This window comes from Carlito syrichta, unplaced genomic scaffold (assembly GCF_000164805.1).
Source record: "Carlito syrichta isolate Samal-C Ts95f unplaced genomic scaffold, Tarsius_syrichta-2.0.1 Scaffold273658, whole genome shotgun sequence".
NCBI classification, from domain to species: domain Eukaryota; kingdom Metazoa; phylum Chordata; class Mammalia; order Primates; family Tarsiidae; genus Carlito; species Carlito syrichta.
This window is the reverse complement of record NW_007217754.1, coordinates 261,033-276,897: the sequence shown is the minus strand read 5'-3', so window position 1 is coordinate 276,897 and position 15,865 is coordinate 261,033. Positions and strand designations below refer to the sequence as shown.

General features: G+C 41.6%; 1 protein-coding gene across 2 annotated transcripts in view; it reads left to right on the top strand.

Moving 5' to 3' along the window:
• Positions 1 to 15,865, top strand: part of MARCH1 (membrane associated ring-CH-type finger 1) — a 108,410-nt gene that overhangs the window by 81,798 nt on the left and 10,747 nt on the right. For both annotated transcript variants that reach the window (XM_021709688.1, XM_008052367.2), the window contains one exon: positions 8,012 to 8,159. In XM_021709688.1, coding sequence (XP_021565363.1) covers positions 8,012 to 8,159 — 148 coding nt within the window. The remainder of the gene's footprint in view (positions 1 to 8,011; positions 8,160 to 15,865) is intronic.

Genomic DNA, 15,865 nt, shown 5'->3' with positions numbered 1-15,865 from the left:
GACTGCACTTCCCCACTATGAGACTCAATATTCAGAAACATCTATCTGTACTTGGAAAGTAGATGGGGGACTTTGGCTAACCTAATTCTGCATGAACAGATCCCATCTTCATCCTCAGAGATGGTATCCACAGAATGCATTAATCTGGATGATGAGGACAGTTGAAGTCTAATTGGAAGAGGCGCTGCAAGCTCCAAGTTATAATCATCACTACCATTTATTGAATTCTTTCTAAGGGACTGACACTATTCTGCATTAACATATATTGCTTAGACTTTACCCTGCAAAATGGTGATAACTCTTATCACCATTTTACAGATAAGGGAATGCAAGAACAGAGAATTAAAATAATTTACCCAAGGCAGAAAAAGAATCTGAACCCAGAGCGGTCCTTCTTCACAAGTGCACCTTCTTCACAAGTGCAGACAGAATACACTACACAACTGCATGGTTCCCTCATCAGTGATAGCTCAACAAAGCCTAGGAGCATGTATTGGGACTTCACTCCCTCAGATGATTCTGTTAGACAGCCAACACTGAAAGTGAGTTGTTATTATAAAGGGCCCCTAGAACAAAGTAATTTTTATTATTTCCTTCCATGTTCAGGGAGTGCCCATTACTCAGTAGCTTAGGATGCAAACAGAGCTTCCAACTATGAGTAGTAGCAAAATGAAGCTATTAATTTGAGGTGCCCAAGTATTCCTCTTCTTGGTGAAACAGTTTATAAACCATTTTCCATAAGACTGCCAGTTGCTCACAGTGTTATTTTTACACTAACTTGAGTATCAGAGACATCTTTATTCTAACCTCGGTCTCAGTAGCTACTTCTCCCAATTCCAAATTGACAGGTGCACAAACTGTCCCAAGATGGGAGTCGTTAATCTAGTATTTATGTCTGGGTTGGAGGCTTCCAGGATCCGCTGGACAGACCTCACTGTTCCCACTGGTCATTTCTTTGGCTGCAGACCCTGACCCCTGGTGCTCTTCGGTAAGACCATTTCCTCTTGTCCTGTTGTCAAGAGAAACAGGAGCTGCATCCAACAGAAATATACAGTGTCCCTTCGCAATGGGCCATGCACAGAAGAGGTCAAATAGTCATCACTGGTGTCTCCAAAGAGGAAGAGAACTAGGGATTGGGAAAGATTTTCTAGGAAAGTGCAGTAGACTTTTCCCTTCCCTAGACTAATAATTAGTTCAAAACAGAGACCAACAAGTGTGACTTTTTTTTTAATTGGGTTCTCACTCTGCAGCCCAGTGACTCAATCAAGGTCCCCACACAGTAGCTTGATCACACCGACTTTTGGGGCTCAGATGACTCTTCTGCCTCAGCCTCCCAAGTACCTTGGACTACAGGCATGTACCACCAGCCTAGCTAATTTTTTGATTGACAAGGACTATTTCTAATACAGACTCCACTGAGGTCACTGTGCCCCTCCACTAAGTGTCATTCCCTAGACAGGTGGTTCTCAAACTTTAGCTTGCATCAGAGTTACCTGAGGGCTTGTTAAAATACCAATTGCAGGACCCCACTGCCAGAGTTGCTAACCCAGGAAGTTTGGCCTGAGGCCTAAAATACTGGGTTTCTAACGATTTTCCAGATCACTGCTGCTGCTGGGAACACTGTTTGAGAACCAGTGCTCCAAATGAGTGGGTTCGCTAGTAACTGCACCATACAGCGAGTCTCAGAACGTTCAAAGGATTCACTCAGTATCCTCCAGCACAACATATCTTACTAAGCTGTGTAAATAGTGTAATAAACTTTAGGCTTGCAGTTTCAAGTATTATTTTCACTCATCTGCAGCAAAACCTCATCATTCTATGACAGGCAGGGTCAGAAAAATGTCAGCAGTTAAAAACGAGACTTTGCAATGCATTTATGCTGGCTTGAAGTGACAGGAAGAGCCGGCACAGCTGGCAGACCGGGGGCTTCAAGGTCTGGCTGAGGGAGATAAACATAGCACAACGGGATTAGCTACTGTTTGGGCCTGGCACCACCTGGTGGCCACTGTGTACTCTATCAGTCTATAGATTCACTGATAATCCTAGGTCACGTGACTTTAAAAAACTGGAACGTGTTTCCAGGAAAAAGAGGAAATGGATTTCATCCCTACCCCCATGTATTTTGATATTGGGCAGATAAGCTGCCTTTATTCTTAACTGGTACAAAAACGTTTTAAACTTTTTCATTAGGCGGTATTTTTGAATCTGTATTTTAAGACAGAATACAAACACAAGGCAAGTAATTTAAATCAGGAAACCTGGCACTGCAACGCACAGTTGGATTAGCTAGAGCAAACAGAAGCAGTGTTTGTATCAAATTATACTACAAGTCAGAAATCCTTTCAGGAAAACTTAAGTCCAGTTTTTTCTAAGTGAATAATAGAGTCTGTTGAATTCTTTCTATTGTTCAGAGGCTTCAGCAAAAGATCAAAGGCAAGAACAATAAAACAGGGGCTAGAGACCCAGGGAACCTAAAGTCTAAAGCAAGGGTCGAGACCATCTTGTGAGAGGTGCTAAGATTGTGTGACACTAGTTTTGCCAAGCTTAGTGGATCCTGTGTCTTCAAGATATGAAAGAGAACTTAAGACCAACGACAGGCAGATCAGAGAGCTGGCAGTGTTACACGTAGTAGAGTTTGAGGGTGTGCTGTCGCATCTTGGGGAAGGAAAAGGGAGCAGCTGTCTTCTCATTTCCACCAGCTTCCTTTGTGACCACTTGGAGAGAGTGTCCCTTGACACTGAGGGACATGAGTGAGGACTGAATATCTGACTCACACCTGAGTAACCTAAAGAGAGAAGGCAGTGGCCCACACTGCCCTGATGGCAGCAAGACAAAAGAGGTTTGCCTCAGGGGCAGAGGCTGTGCTTCATCAATGACAAGGCAACATTTTCTGAGTGCCCTGTAGGAAAAGCCACCAGAGGATCACCTTAAAGGTGTGGCTCAGTCCAGGCGTGATGGCTCCCACTTGTAATCTCAGTACTTTGGGAAGTTGAAGAAAGAGAATTGCTTGAGCCCAGGAGTTTGAGATCAGCCTGAGCAACATAGGGAGAATTCATCTCTATAAACAAACAAAAAAGTGGAGCTTAAGAATTTGCTTTGACTGGGCACGGTGACTCAAGCCTGTAATCCCAGCACTTTTGGAGGCCGAGGTGAGGGGATTGCCTGAGCCCACGGGTTCGAGAACAGCTGGGCAACTTGGCCAGATCTCATCTCTATAATAAATCAAAAAATTAGTCAGACGTCCTTCGAAGGCTGAGGTGGAAGAATCACCTGAGCCTAGCAGGTTGACACTGGGATGGTCATGAGCGTGCCACTGCACTTCAGCCTGGGTGACAGAGTGAGACCCCCAACTCAAAAAAAAAAAAAAGTAAAGAAAGGAATTTGCATCTCTCACAAGTGCCGGAGTAATGCTAACATGGCTGCTGCTTACCAGAGTCCCACACACTTAGAACCCTAAGTGGCTCTTTTCCTTAAAACCCCTTTCAAGGTAAAGCTATGGTAACACCATGTTCCTGATGGTGTGCACATAAGGCACACATTATTGTCTAAATCTAGAAAGGGGAACAGAAATGTTATGTGGATTTTCACAGAGGATCACTTTCCCATCACAAAATCCATTGTGAACTACTACTGAATTTCAGTATCACAAATTTAAATTAAGGTTCTTTTATGACAGCTTTGTTAAAATAAGATTTCTATTCTTACTTTCTCAATTAATTCCTCACTGTGAAGGTTTGCAAAACTTATGGAAACTTTGTGTTCAAACCTGAAAAACCAGTATGAATGAAAAGTTTATAAAATACATTGGTTTCTGCTGGTGCCATGTAGTGAATATTGTATGTAGTACCATTGTCACAAGGAAGGGGGCACTGTGGCACTACATTTACTTGTGTCCTGTCCGGTTGGCTTCTGAAGTGTTCCTGTAAAAATTTATAAAGAGACAAAAGGTTGATGGTCCCTTTGCACTTCACTTCTCCCTGAAATGTTACTGAGATTTAGAAGTGACAGCTTCGGAGCTTCTATTGTCTGGAACTAGAAAGAGTCTTTACAAATGATTTGATCCATTCTTGTCAACTCTGCTGATATTTTTCTATTTGAGTTTCATTAATTTTGAATGTGTCCAGTCATTTCATCAGATTGCTCTATAGATATAAGAAGCCCAGGTGTTAAGTGTTTTTTAAAAGCTGGTTTTACAATTGAGGACTGATTTTGTAGTTTGTCACTGAAGGTATTTCTATCTACTTAGAACTCACAGGAAACTTAAACATGAGAAGTTACTTTCTGACCCATCTGATACTTTTTATTTGGCCATATTAAATACTAAGGTAACTCAAAAAATATATATTAATTAATCACAAAATGCTACTGCCAAGTGATAATATTCTTGATTAAAGGTTATTCATATTAACATTACAATAATCAGTACCAAAACACTATTTTAAACATCAGTCTTTCACAGATATGAAGTTTTGATAAAAGTTAAATAGCGCTAAAATCTTAATTCAAGACCAATTCTAAATAGAAGCTAAATTTAAGCATTTGTTTATACCCTAGTCATATTACTAAGATTTCTCCACTATTATACTTGGAATAATACATAAATATAGTTCCATGGAAAACAAGACACAGCCTAAGTTGTAAATTAGCTCTGAGCCCTAGAAGGAAACATTATTTAAAGACTGACCAGTAAGAGGAGAGGAAGGGATGGTGTTTATAAACAAAACTTTTTTTTTTTTCTAAAAGGTTTAAAATAGTCAGGCTCATGCCTGTAACCCCAACACTTGGGAGGCCAAGGTGAGCAGATTGCTTGATCCCAGGAGTTTGAAACCAGCATAAGAAACATAGTGAGATCTCTGCAAAAAAAACAAAAAAAGTAGCCAGGCATGGTGGCACATGCCTGTAGTCCCAGCTTCTCAGGAGGCTGAGTCAGAAGGATCGCCTGAACTCAGGAAGTTGAGGCTGTGGTGACCTGTGATTGTGCCACTGCACTCCAGCCTGGGCAACAGAGTAGGGTCCCCAACTCAAAAATAAATAAAATAAAATGTTAAAAATGTTCTCTAGTTCATCAGGATCAGACTTTAAGTATTGAGCTCTCTTAAAAATAAAATGATAGAATATTATGCCTTAGACTGAAAGGGAAGGAAGTATCTGTCTGATTCTTTTATCAGAAATTGCATTTGACTGTGATTAGCAGAGACACAGGAAGCAATGGCTTCATCAGACAGGGCTGTTTTCTTTCACATGCATCAGGACTTCTGAAGGCACGCTGTGGCTGACAGGGCTACAGCCGCTCCACCTCTCAAGGTTGCAAGATGACTGTTGACACTCTTTCAGTTAATTATGAATTCCACGTGGCAAAGAAGAGAAAATGGACAGAAGGAAAACAGAACAATTCCTGTGTAAGGAAGGCAAAAACTCAATGTCCCGGCAGATATCTACTTCCATCTTATTAGTGGAAAATTGGCAATGTCCACCTCTGCCCAGGAAGGCTGGAAAGGTGGTGTCAAGCTGGGCACAGTGCCAGCCCTCCCAGTCTGTTAATAAAGGAAGAAGTGAGGAGTGGATGGTGTCTTCCCCACCTACCACAGCCTCTGCAAAAATCTGCTTCTCTGAAGATGAAGCAGTGGGGCCCTAAGAGATTAGACGACTTCACCACATCTGAAAGCAGATGGCAGGGCAGGACTTGTGTCACATACTATACAGCCCCTTGGTTTTGTCAGGTTGTATATTGAATCTAAGTGTGCAATGGTGGGTGGGGAAGAAGCGGGGTCTTCTGAAGTTCTAAACATTTTGCTTTAGCAAGGACATAATAATGTAAAGACTCATGATTATTAAAAGGTTGGCACATCAGTTCACCTCTAACAAAATTATAGGATTTGATAGTCTTACAGAAATAACACAAAGGAAAATAAAAACACAATTCATTGCTAATACAGAAATGAAGTGATATAGTACATAAACATTAAAATGTATTTCTTCAAAGTAAATATGGGAAACATTCCCTCATATAAACCTTAACTTACTTCTATAAGACTTGTGGCCTGCTTCCTTTTTCAGACAGAGGGAGAAGCCTACAACTTTCTGAGAAGTGTGATTAAGGGACAGTGGTCATCACAGTAGTTATGAGGCAGGCATAGTTAACATGACACATAGGTTAGGAATAGGCAAGTTTTCTTAGGCAGAACTTATTTAGAAAACTGAGAAACAGGGTAAGCATTCAGACATCTTTCTTATGCTTACATGACCTTTATATGACTAACCAGGAATATCAGACCTCACCACCTTGCAGGTAGGAATGTAAAATGGCCAGTATACTAAATAATAGAAACAACGAGGAATTACCCAAAGAGCAAAGGTATATTGTTCTAAGCAAAGCCCAAATCTAGTTAGGCAGTATCTTTCATTATTTAGAAGGGCTCTGTGACCCTAAAATTTTAAAAGATAGTAATCAAAACATGTGACCAGTATACCTGCAGCCCCTCACTCTTAGCTTATGGAATAGTTTACTTCATCATTATTATAAACATTATACAAAGCTTGTGAAAGGCAAGCATGTGTCCTTTTAAGGTACCCAAATTTGTTCTTGAATGGTGTTTTTTTTTCTAATAAACTTCCCTCTAAACTATACATTGGATTCACTCAAATTCTTTTCTGTGACAAAGTCAAGAACCCACAGAGCAACTAACCACCACACACCATCTGACATCACCTCCAACCCTACGACAGTAGGAAGACAAGTCTGTTTTAGAAGGGGCTTCAGCAGATGTCCTCCAATTGCTCAAATAATAAAATTTGTTTTTCTAGAAGAGTTATGGACAGAAAATGTTGGTCTTCTTCTGCACATATCACTCAGCCAGTCAAGTACTTGTTAAATTTGTATGTTCACAAATACACTATTTCTTTTTTTTTGTAATAGTAACTTTAATTCAATAAAAAAATTAAAATGTTTTATTTTTTTATTTTAAAGATGTGGGGTACAATTCAGGGTTAAGTATACAAACGTTGATTATTCAGAAACCCTTGTTGATGAGGTGTGCCCCTCCCTCCCCTGGCAGTTTCCCTCAACTGCCAATCCCAACCCCCTGTCCTGGAGTTTCCCACTACCGCCAATTCCTTTCTCATAGTATTATGATAATTGTTCAAGGTCCGCTTATGAATGAGAACATATGGTACTCTGTTCTTTGTTTATGTGATAGATCACTGAGTATGATGGACTTTAAATTCATCCAAGTTGCTGTGCAGTCCATATGTTTGTCCTTCTTTATGGCTGCATAATATTCCATTGTGTATATGTACCACATTTTTTTTATCCAGTCCAGCTTTGATGGGCAACATGGTTGGTTCCATGTTTTTGCTATTGTGAATTGAACTGCAACAAACATACGTGTGCAGGTATCCTTTTTGTAGAATGATTTGAATTCATCCAGGTATATTCCCAATAGGGAAATTGCTGGGCCATATGGCAGGTCAATTTCTAGTTCTTTCAGAAATCGCCACACTGTCTTCCAAAGAAATTGCACTAGTATGCATTCCCACCAGCTGTGTAGAAGCGTTTCTTTTTCTCCGCATCCTTGCCAGCGTCTGTTGTTATTTACAACACTATTTCAAGTGTGTAATAATCCAAGAAGACAGTGTTACCTGTTACTACTTATAACCTAGTACCACAGATAAGCGACCAAAACCTGAAAAGTTTTCTAACAATTGTACAGTAGTAAAACTATCTTATTTATATTACCAATAAGGAAACTCCATAGTTGCATAACAGAAATGATTTATTTTATTTGGAAAATTGAAACATTTTTGTTTTCATGTCAATATATAAGTTATGTATAACTCTGTAGGGTATGATTTCATCTCTCTCCACATATGAAGACTTATGTGAATGCTACAGTGTCATCTGAAACTGCAGATATTTAATGCTTGTTTTTCATTCATGATGTCTTGTAAATAAAAGGGGAGTGAAACCTCCTAGTTAGAAATTCAGTTCTGTGTGGCTTGTTTCTGATTGCAGTGGGAGAAGCTACAGATGACCACAAGTGAAAGGAGGAAAATATTTTGCTCTGTCACCTTTCATGTCATCGCCATCACCTGTGTGGTTTGGTCTCTGTACGTGTTGATAGACCGGACAGCAGAGGAGATCAAACAGGGCAACGACAATGGTAAGCAGTTGTCTTTCTTCTTTGTGCCTCTCTTGGAGTCCAAGGACAATGCCCAGGGGTGGCCTGGGAAGCCACTGCCCCAATTAGGTCTTTGTGTGTGAGACACTAGCAAGTTCTGGTTCAAAATTTACATTATTGCTTAATACTCTAGCTATCATGCAGGGTATGAGATGGGAGACACAGGAAGCAGTATACAGATGGCAAACACCACTGTGGGCTTTCCAGGAGTTAATAAGGATCAAGTTTTCCTGATGTGAAAAGGAAAACAGTTGTGAAGATAGAAGTGTTTCATCTTGCTTAATTCACCCCAGTCGTTCTTCCTCTGAATGAGTGAATAAGATGGTGTTCCAGGAGAGAACGTACTATAGCTTCTTATTTAGTACTACATCGTTTGAGAGAGTGGGTTAGCACTGTAGTTTGAAATTTTTGCCATGTTGATGGCGAAGGATGGTATTGAGTCTGTGAAGGGAGATGTTTCAAAATCAGTAGGGCATCTTCTAACATTTAAAATGGCATGTTCACTTAAAGCAGAAGTCAAAATAGGAAGCACAATGACTATAAAAGATTACTTTCACGTTGGAAGGTCCCAGTTCTGTTTCTCTTGAGCTCTGTAAGCTTTAGTATACTGCCCAGCCTAAATCATAGCTGGTAATTCATCAAGAAATACCCCTACATACCTTCAGGAAACACTGTTCAACTATTGATGACTTGTTCAGGTAACATATTAATTTTGTAGAGTTATGAAAAAACATTTCCATGTCCCCCTCCCCCAAAGGAAAAAGAAAGGAAAACATGAGAGGAGGTGAGAAAAAAAAGAGAAAGAAAGAAAAGAATAGAAACATAGAAAGGCCCATTACTTCTGTATTTGTGTGTGTGTGGTTTCACAAATGCAGAAAGGGAGGCAATGCATTCCCTTGCCCAACCTCCTGGAGCAGCTGGTCCAGCAGCATGGTGGGCGCTGGACATTCTAGAAGCAGAATGGGGTTGGGTACAGAAGGAACTAAAAGACTCACACAAGGACTGTGCATGTGGCTTATGTAGCCTTTGTGATGGCAGGTCCTTTCTGTCCTTTTCTGAAAGACAATGAAAGCACTGTTAAGTCTAGTAAATGCTAGAAAAACAGGGTGCGTTTGAAGTTTTTATTTGTTCAATTGATATTTACTCATTTATATACTATGTATATCACACTACATTGTTTGCAATTATATTCTTTATTGTCTCAGAGAGTCTTGATGTAAACATATCACATTACATCCCTATTAAATAAGTTCCCTGAGGGTAGACATTCTTTTAATTGATGCTGCCTCTAGATACAGGCACTGGCCCAAGCCCGGTAGCATAAAGTGTGCCAGACACACAAAGGACAAAGAGGCAGCCAGGTCTCACTTTTCTCAGTGCACAACCTCAGTACTATAGTGTGTTCCCAGCAACAGAGACTGTCCTGGTGGCCAGAGACCTGATGTTTTAGGTGACTAACTTAGAGCTCTGTGGCGAAGAAGCAACAGTTTGCTCGAAGTGACACAGTCTTTTCCATCTCCCAGCAGTGCCCTGCCTTGGGCTCGCTAGAGCAGATTGAGGGTTCCTGCTCTCCCTGAGCGACAGGGGAGAGAATAACATTAAGGCACCTCTCTCCTAGAAGTCAAGAGCAGCAGCAGTCTCCTGCCTTCCATGTACAGACCCCAAAAGACCCCTGCAAGAAAACCCCCTCTCATTTATTCAACCTCACTTCTAAGACATGTGAGTGAACAGCAATCGTGCTTGTCTCAACCTCAGCCACCCAAATCTCCCCAGAACCCAAGACGCTTGTGACCCCACATGACCATCCATTTTTCTCTCAGTCTTCCTGCTCATTCAGGAGGCTCCTGGATATTCCTCTGTCAGCTGTCCTTTCTATGCTGACAACCACCCAATATCTCCAGTGCCCACTGCACTCCAAACCAGCTTATTCCCACCCCCTCAATGTCTGTTTCAAGGTCTTCCAGACACCCCAAACTCAATGTGTCCCAGCCTATAACCCCCTATAACTTCTCACTCTACCACATGAGGAATAAGCATCAATAGAACACTCAGTAACCAAATCCAGATATTAAGCTTTCCTTCCAATCTCCTTCTTCTGCCCTCAGCCAGTCACCAACTCTGTCTCGTGTGCCTCTGGAATCTGTCCATTCTTCCTTCCCCACTGCCACCATCCATGTACAAATCATATTTTTATTTGAAGACTGCAAAAGCTTCTTACTTAGACTTAATCCAGTTTTGCCCACCTTCAACCCATGCTCAGGAATGTAATTACAGGAAACTTACAAAAACACATATCCGATCACATCCTCTCTCCATTTAGTCACTAAAATGTAACCCCAAATCCCTGGTGGACCTGTGTGCCCCCATTCCCTAGCTGCAGCTGGTCAGTCTGAACGTTCTGCAGGTCCTCAGATCTACTTCCAGGTGCTTGTTTGGCATATTTTTCTGTGGCCATTTCCCTCCAGCCTTCCTGTCCATCACTGCCATACACACACTGGTCACTGGTGTATTTATTCTCACACTCCTTCCCAGCTCTGGCCCAAACTTGCAGTTCACCTTCAACTGCAGATATCACTTCCTCTGGAAAACCCAGGTCAGTTCCCTGAGCTGGGATCTTTATGCTCACTACAGTCATTCTCAAAGTGTGGTTTCAGGACCAGCAGCGTAGGCATCATCAGGGCATGTGACAGAAATGCAAACTCTAACCAACTACCTTCCAAACACCCTGAGGGTGCAGCCCACTCTTTGTGCTGAAGAAATCTACGGGTGATTCTGCCACCCACCAAGGTGTGAGAGCCCTGCCCTGGCTGCTCCCATAGTGCCCTGCACTGCACTGGCCCCGTAGGGTGGTCTCCACGCTGACTGCTTACCAGAATGCCTGGGGGCTTCCTAATACCACCGAGCCTCCACTGTGTATGCAGCCACTGTGAGAATCTCTGCCTCCTGTGGGGCTCTCCACTCACCACTGCAACTACCACTTTACTTGTCTGTCTTCCTTCACCTGCTGGGGCTGCCTGTCCTGCTCCCATCATGGGCTCTCGCCGAGCACTGCGTGTGGGATCTGCAAGAATCCCCGCCATGCTGTAGAAGGAAGGATGACATGCGAATGCTTGGTACACAAGCTTTTGCACCTTTTAAGTTTCTTTGGGCATTTTTTTTTTCGAAAGATTTGTTCCTTTCTCAGCTCTGGCTGGATGCAGGATTCCAGACCATCGTCTCCCAATGGACTGTCACTTGGGCCAGTTAGATTTCCTGATAGATAAACTTAAATGATAATCAAGAGGGACTCCCCCCCAAAAAAATCTGGAATTGTCTTTTTGGAGGGTGGGCCCCTTATAGTACAGTATTCCCCTGCTAGGGTCTAGGAGTGTTCTAGGAACCAATTGGCATCCTGCTATCATTGTTGTGAGAGGCTATGTTTGGCTTCAGTAAAATTTTTGGAGATTCTTTCAACATGTTTGCCCATTTCATGATGGGTGATTTACAAGCACACCTGCCCACACGGTGTTGAGTGTTCAGCAGTTTTTTTACAAAAAAAATGGCATGGCCCCAATGCCCCACCCTCCCTATTCACCTATCTCACCTCGAGAAACTATTTTTTTGTTTCCCTGGATGGAAAAAGTCCTCAAATGGAAACATTTTGCCAATGTGGATGAAGTGGAACAAAAAATGGCAGAAGCACTAAAAGGCATCAAATCGATGAGTTCAAAAACTATTTTGAACATCATCAACAAAGGTACCTGCATAATGAACGTTTGTATACCTAACCTTGAATTTTACCCCACATCTTTAAAATAAAAAATTTTAAAGTTAAAAAAATAAATAAATAAAAACTGGTGGAAAAAAAAAAAACTGTTTTCAACAGTGGAAAAAGCATCTTGATAGATGTAGTGCATCAAATGGAGAGTACTGTAAAGGTGACTGAAGTTTAAACGTGTAAAAATAAATACACAATTTTTTAAAGTTTTTGGGGGTCCCTCCTCATATATGTATATATACACATATGTAGGCACATGTACATGCTCTTTGTATAAAAATTATTTTCAGTTTCTTAAAGGCAACTGAAAATGAGATCACTTTTATCACTGGCATTCAGAACTTCTGAATTAGAAAGCAGGATATTTATGAAGAAGCACTGCCCATATCTGTTCCTGCAAGGACAGCTCTTAGAACGCAGGTAATTTCAAATGGAAGCCACAGTGACTTTCATGAATGTGTAATCTGTATTTATGTTCAAATTGTATTTAAAACCCACTTCCCAAAGCACACATTGAAGGGGAGTGTGGGCATCTGTCTGAGTTGTGATTATTTTAATCTTCCTTTGGCACTGGGGCTGTGAGTGCTGATCCTGAATCTACTTTTAAAGTTATTAGAGAAAAACTTGATGATTTAAAAGCAATATATTTCAAATCCATGTCTAAAACCTTCAAAAAATGTTTGAAGAGGAACGAAGTGTCCTTTTTCAACCAGAATTAAGGTTAAATATAAAGCTGCAAAAATCCTTTTGAACTGTAATGACTATACTGGAAGGGAAAAAATTATTTTTGTGTTTGTAAATGGTTGTTGTTTTAGATTAAATACACATGGTGCCCAGAAAGCTCTCCCACCTCACTCTATCTCTTCCCCTGTGATGACAAACAAGAAAAGAAAAAAAAGCAAATCTGTAGTACTTGAAGCTTTAACCCCTAGATTACCCTGGAGGGCTCACTCTGATTTGGGCAACAATTGCTCTTCTGCCTAATCTTTACATAGGCTAGAAGAATGTTCTAGTATACGACTGTGTGTGTAAAAAAAAAAAAAAAATTACAGACCAAAAACAACGGCAATGATTTATACTTTTTTTTTTTTTTTTGAGTCGAAGTCTCACTCTGTTGCCCAGGCTGGAGTGCAGTGACACACTCATGGCCACCCCAGCATCGACCTGCTGGGCTCCAGCAATCCTCAGCCTTCCAAGTAGCCGGAATTACAGGTGTGCACTACCATGCCCTGCTAATTTTTTATTTATTGTAGAGACGAGGACTTGCCAAGTTGCCCGGGCTGATCTTGAACCCGTGGGCTCAGGCAATCCACTCACCTCGGCCTTCCAAAGTGCTGGGATTACAGGCTGAGCCACCGAGCCTGGCCAATTTATACTATTAAAGGGACTGTAGAAGGAGATACTAAAGTTGTCCCAGAAGTATTTAAATGTGTACACCACAGGAGCTAGATAAGGAACTGATCAGTTTTCATGACTGAGTCAACTTGTTCCATTGTTCAGAGAGCACTTGGCATTATAAAGGACTCAGAAACTGTTCCCGGCTGGCTGACTCCAGCAGGCAGGGGTCACTCAAACACAACCACCACCTGCGTGGCTCGTTGTCAGATGGCCAGAAATCTAGTGCTGCCTTGGTCACTGGTAGTCATTTTAAATAAAATAGTCACGCTGAAGCTCAGTCTCCGTAAAACTGAGAGAGCTGCACTGAGTATCTTCTAAAAGTTCTTTCTGTGAATAATTTTTCAGACATCATGAACTTGACCTTGCATCAAATATATGGAAACACATATTTTATAAACTATGTACATATATCATATATGTTTACCCACAGTGAATATTGCCATTAACACAAGTTGTGAAAAAGGTTATAAATATGGGAAACAGTTCTGTTGTTGTTTAACAATTTATCCAACTGGAGAGAAGCAAACAGGATGAAAGTAAAGGAAGAAACCAGCCCACCCCACCAGCCCCGACACCCACCACCCCACACACCAGGCACATACACCCTTCCTCATGCACACACACCCTTCCTCATGCAGACACATTTTATACTCCAAGCACCCAAAAATACTCTAACCTAGCCAAGAGGTGCTTTTTCTAAATATACACTGACATGGTAGCTGTTAAATGAGGCAGGCTCTCTTCTGCTGTTTGATTTTTAAAAGGCTTTTAGACATACTTTGGGTATCTCTAGTCATATCATCTGCTGCATAAGATATGCAGAATATGCCAAAAAATCATATTCTTAAGTTGGAGGAAACCTTAGAGATCACTGCTTTAAAATGAGGAAATAAGTAACTTGTCTTATCTCCAGCTCTATTATATACACCCACCTGGACCTTCGGGGTCACCCACCTCGACTGAAAGAGAAAACAGAGAAGTGAGATGTTACAGGGGACCCAGCCTATGTGCCTATAGTGGAGAGAAATGGGCACCCTGTTCTATGACCAAGGGAAATATCTTGTCAAAGAAGCAATGTTTGTTTTTGTTTTTGTTTTAGAAAGCAGGATTTATTGAGAGGACAGAAAAACTCCCACAGAGGCCAGTGACTATATTTGTTTATAAGTCATTGTCATTGAGGTCCGAAAGCTTGGCATGAATATTTTCTGACAAATACAATATGTATCGTTGCTACTTAAGCATGTAAGGACCTTTTGGTTTATTTTTGATGGAGTTCTGAGCTTTTCTCATGAGGAAGAGAACTGAAACAAGGGATGCCCAGGAGTGTGGTGACCAAATGCTACTGGCCAGCGGGCAACTCACCAGACAGCTCCTCGCTGGGATTCTGGAGGTCTCCTTGACCTTGAGTCAAGGTGGGATGCCCAAAAGTTGAAGCACAGTGACGGTAGATCTTATTGGGACTGAACATGGTGGCTCCCACCTGTAAACACTTTCGGAAGCTGAGGTGGGAGGATTGCTTGAGCCTAGGGTCTCAAGATCAGCCTAGGCAACATAGTGAGACCTCGTCTCTATCAAAAAAAAAAAAAATCTTACAAGTAGACACCAGTGAGAACTCTGCTCTTAAATCTATAGCTTAATCAGTCAAAGATATGTAGCATTCAAATCCCACAGATAAGAACAATCACAGCAACTTGTATTTATGCAGCGCTTCCTTTGCATTGAATCCACATTAACAACCCAATGAGGCAGATATATGGCTAGCTCCAATTTTAAGTGATCCAGCACTTGGCTTTTGCTGTATAACAAACCATCCCAAACGTAGTGACTTCAAACACAGCCCAAACGTAGTGACTTAAAACACAGCCATTTATTTCACTCCCGACTCTGCAAGTCAGCTGGGTATTTCTTCTGCCCTGGGCCAGCTGGGCTGATCTCTGCAGAGCCCACTCATGTGTCTACAGTCAGTTGGCAGCTATGTTATCACAGATAGGCTCCTCTACATGTCTGGCAGTGAAAACGCTGCTGGCTGGGTGACAGGCCAGCCTCAGCTGTGTTTTTTAGCATCTGGCATGCTGGTTCTACCTTCTTCACATGGTAGTTGCCGTGTTTAAAAAAGCAACGAAAGGGCTGGGCTTGGTGTTTTAGCCTGTAATCCCAGCACTTTGGGAGGCAAAGGCAAGTGGATTTTGTCTGACCCCGAGGGTTTGAGATCAGCCTGGGCAACTTGGAGCGACCTTATCTCTCCAATAAATAAAAAAATTAGCCGAACATGGTAAAATACATATGACCACTCAATAGTAACTCCTTTTATAGAAAAAAAAAATTAAACCCACTTACTCAAAGGCAAGAGAAAGAACACACAGTCGCTTAAAGTAGATGGTCATTTGGACAGTGAGTTTGTTCCCAGATGGCTTTTGTACATGGGATTGGGAGATGCTCTGCAGTCTAAACTTGGTCTAGGAATTAGGTGGGAGATTTGACTTCCCAGGAACATATGAGGGGAACCAAAAAAAAAAAAACAAGCCGGGCTCGG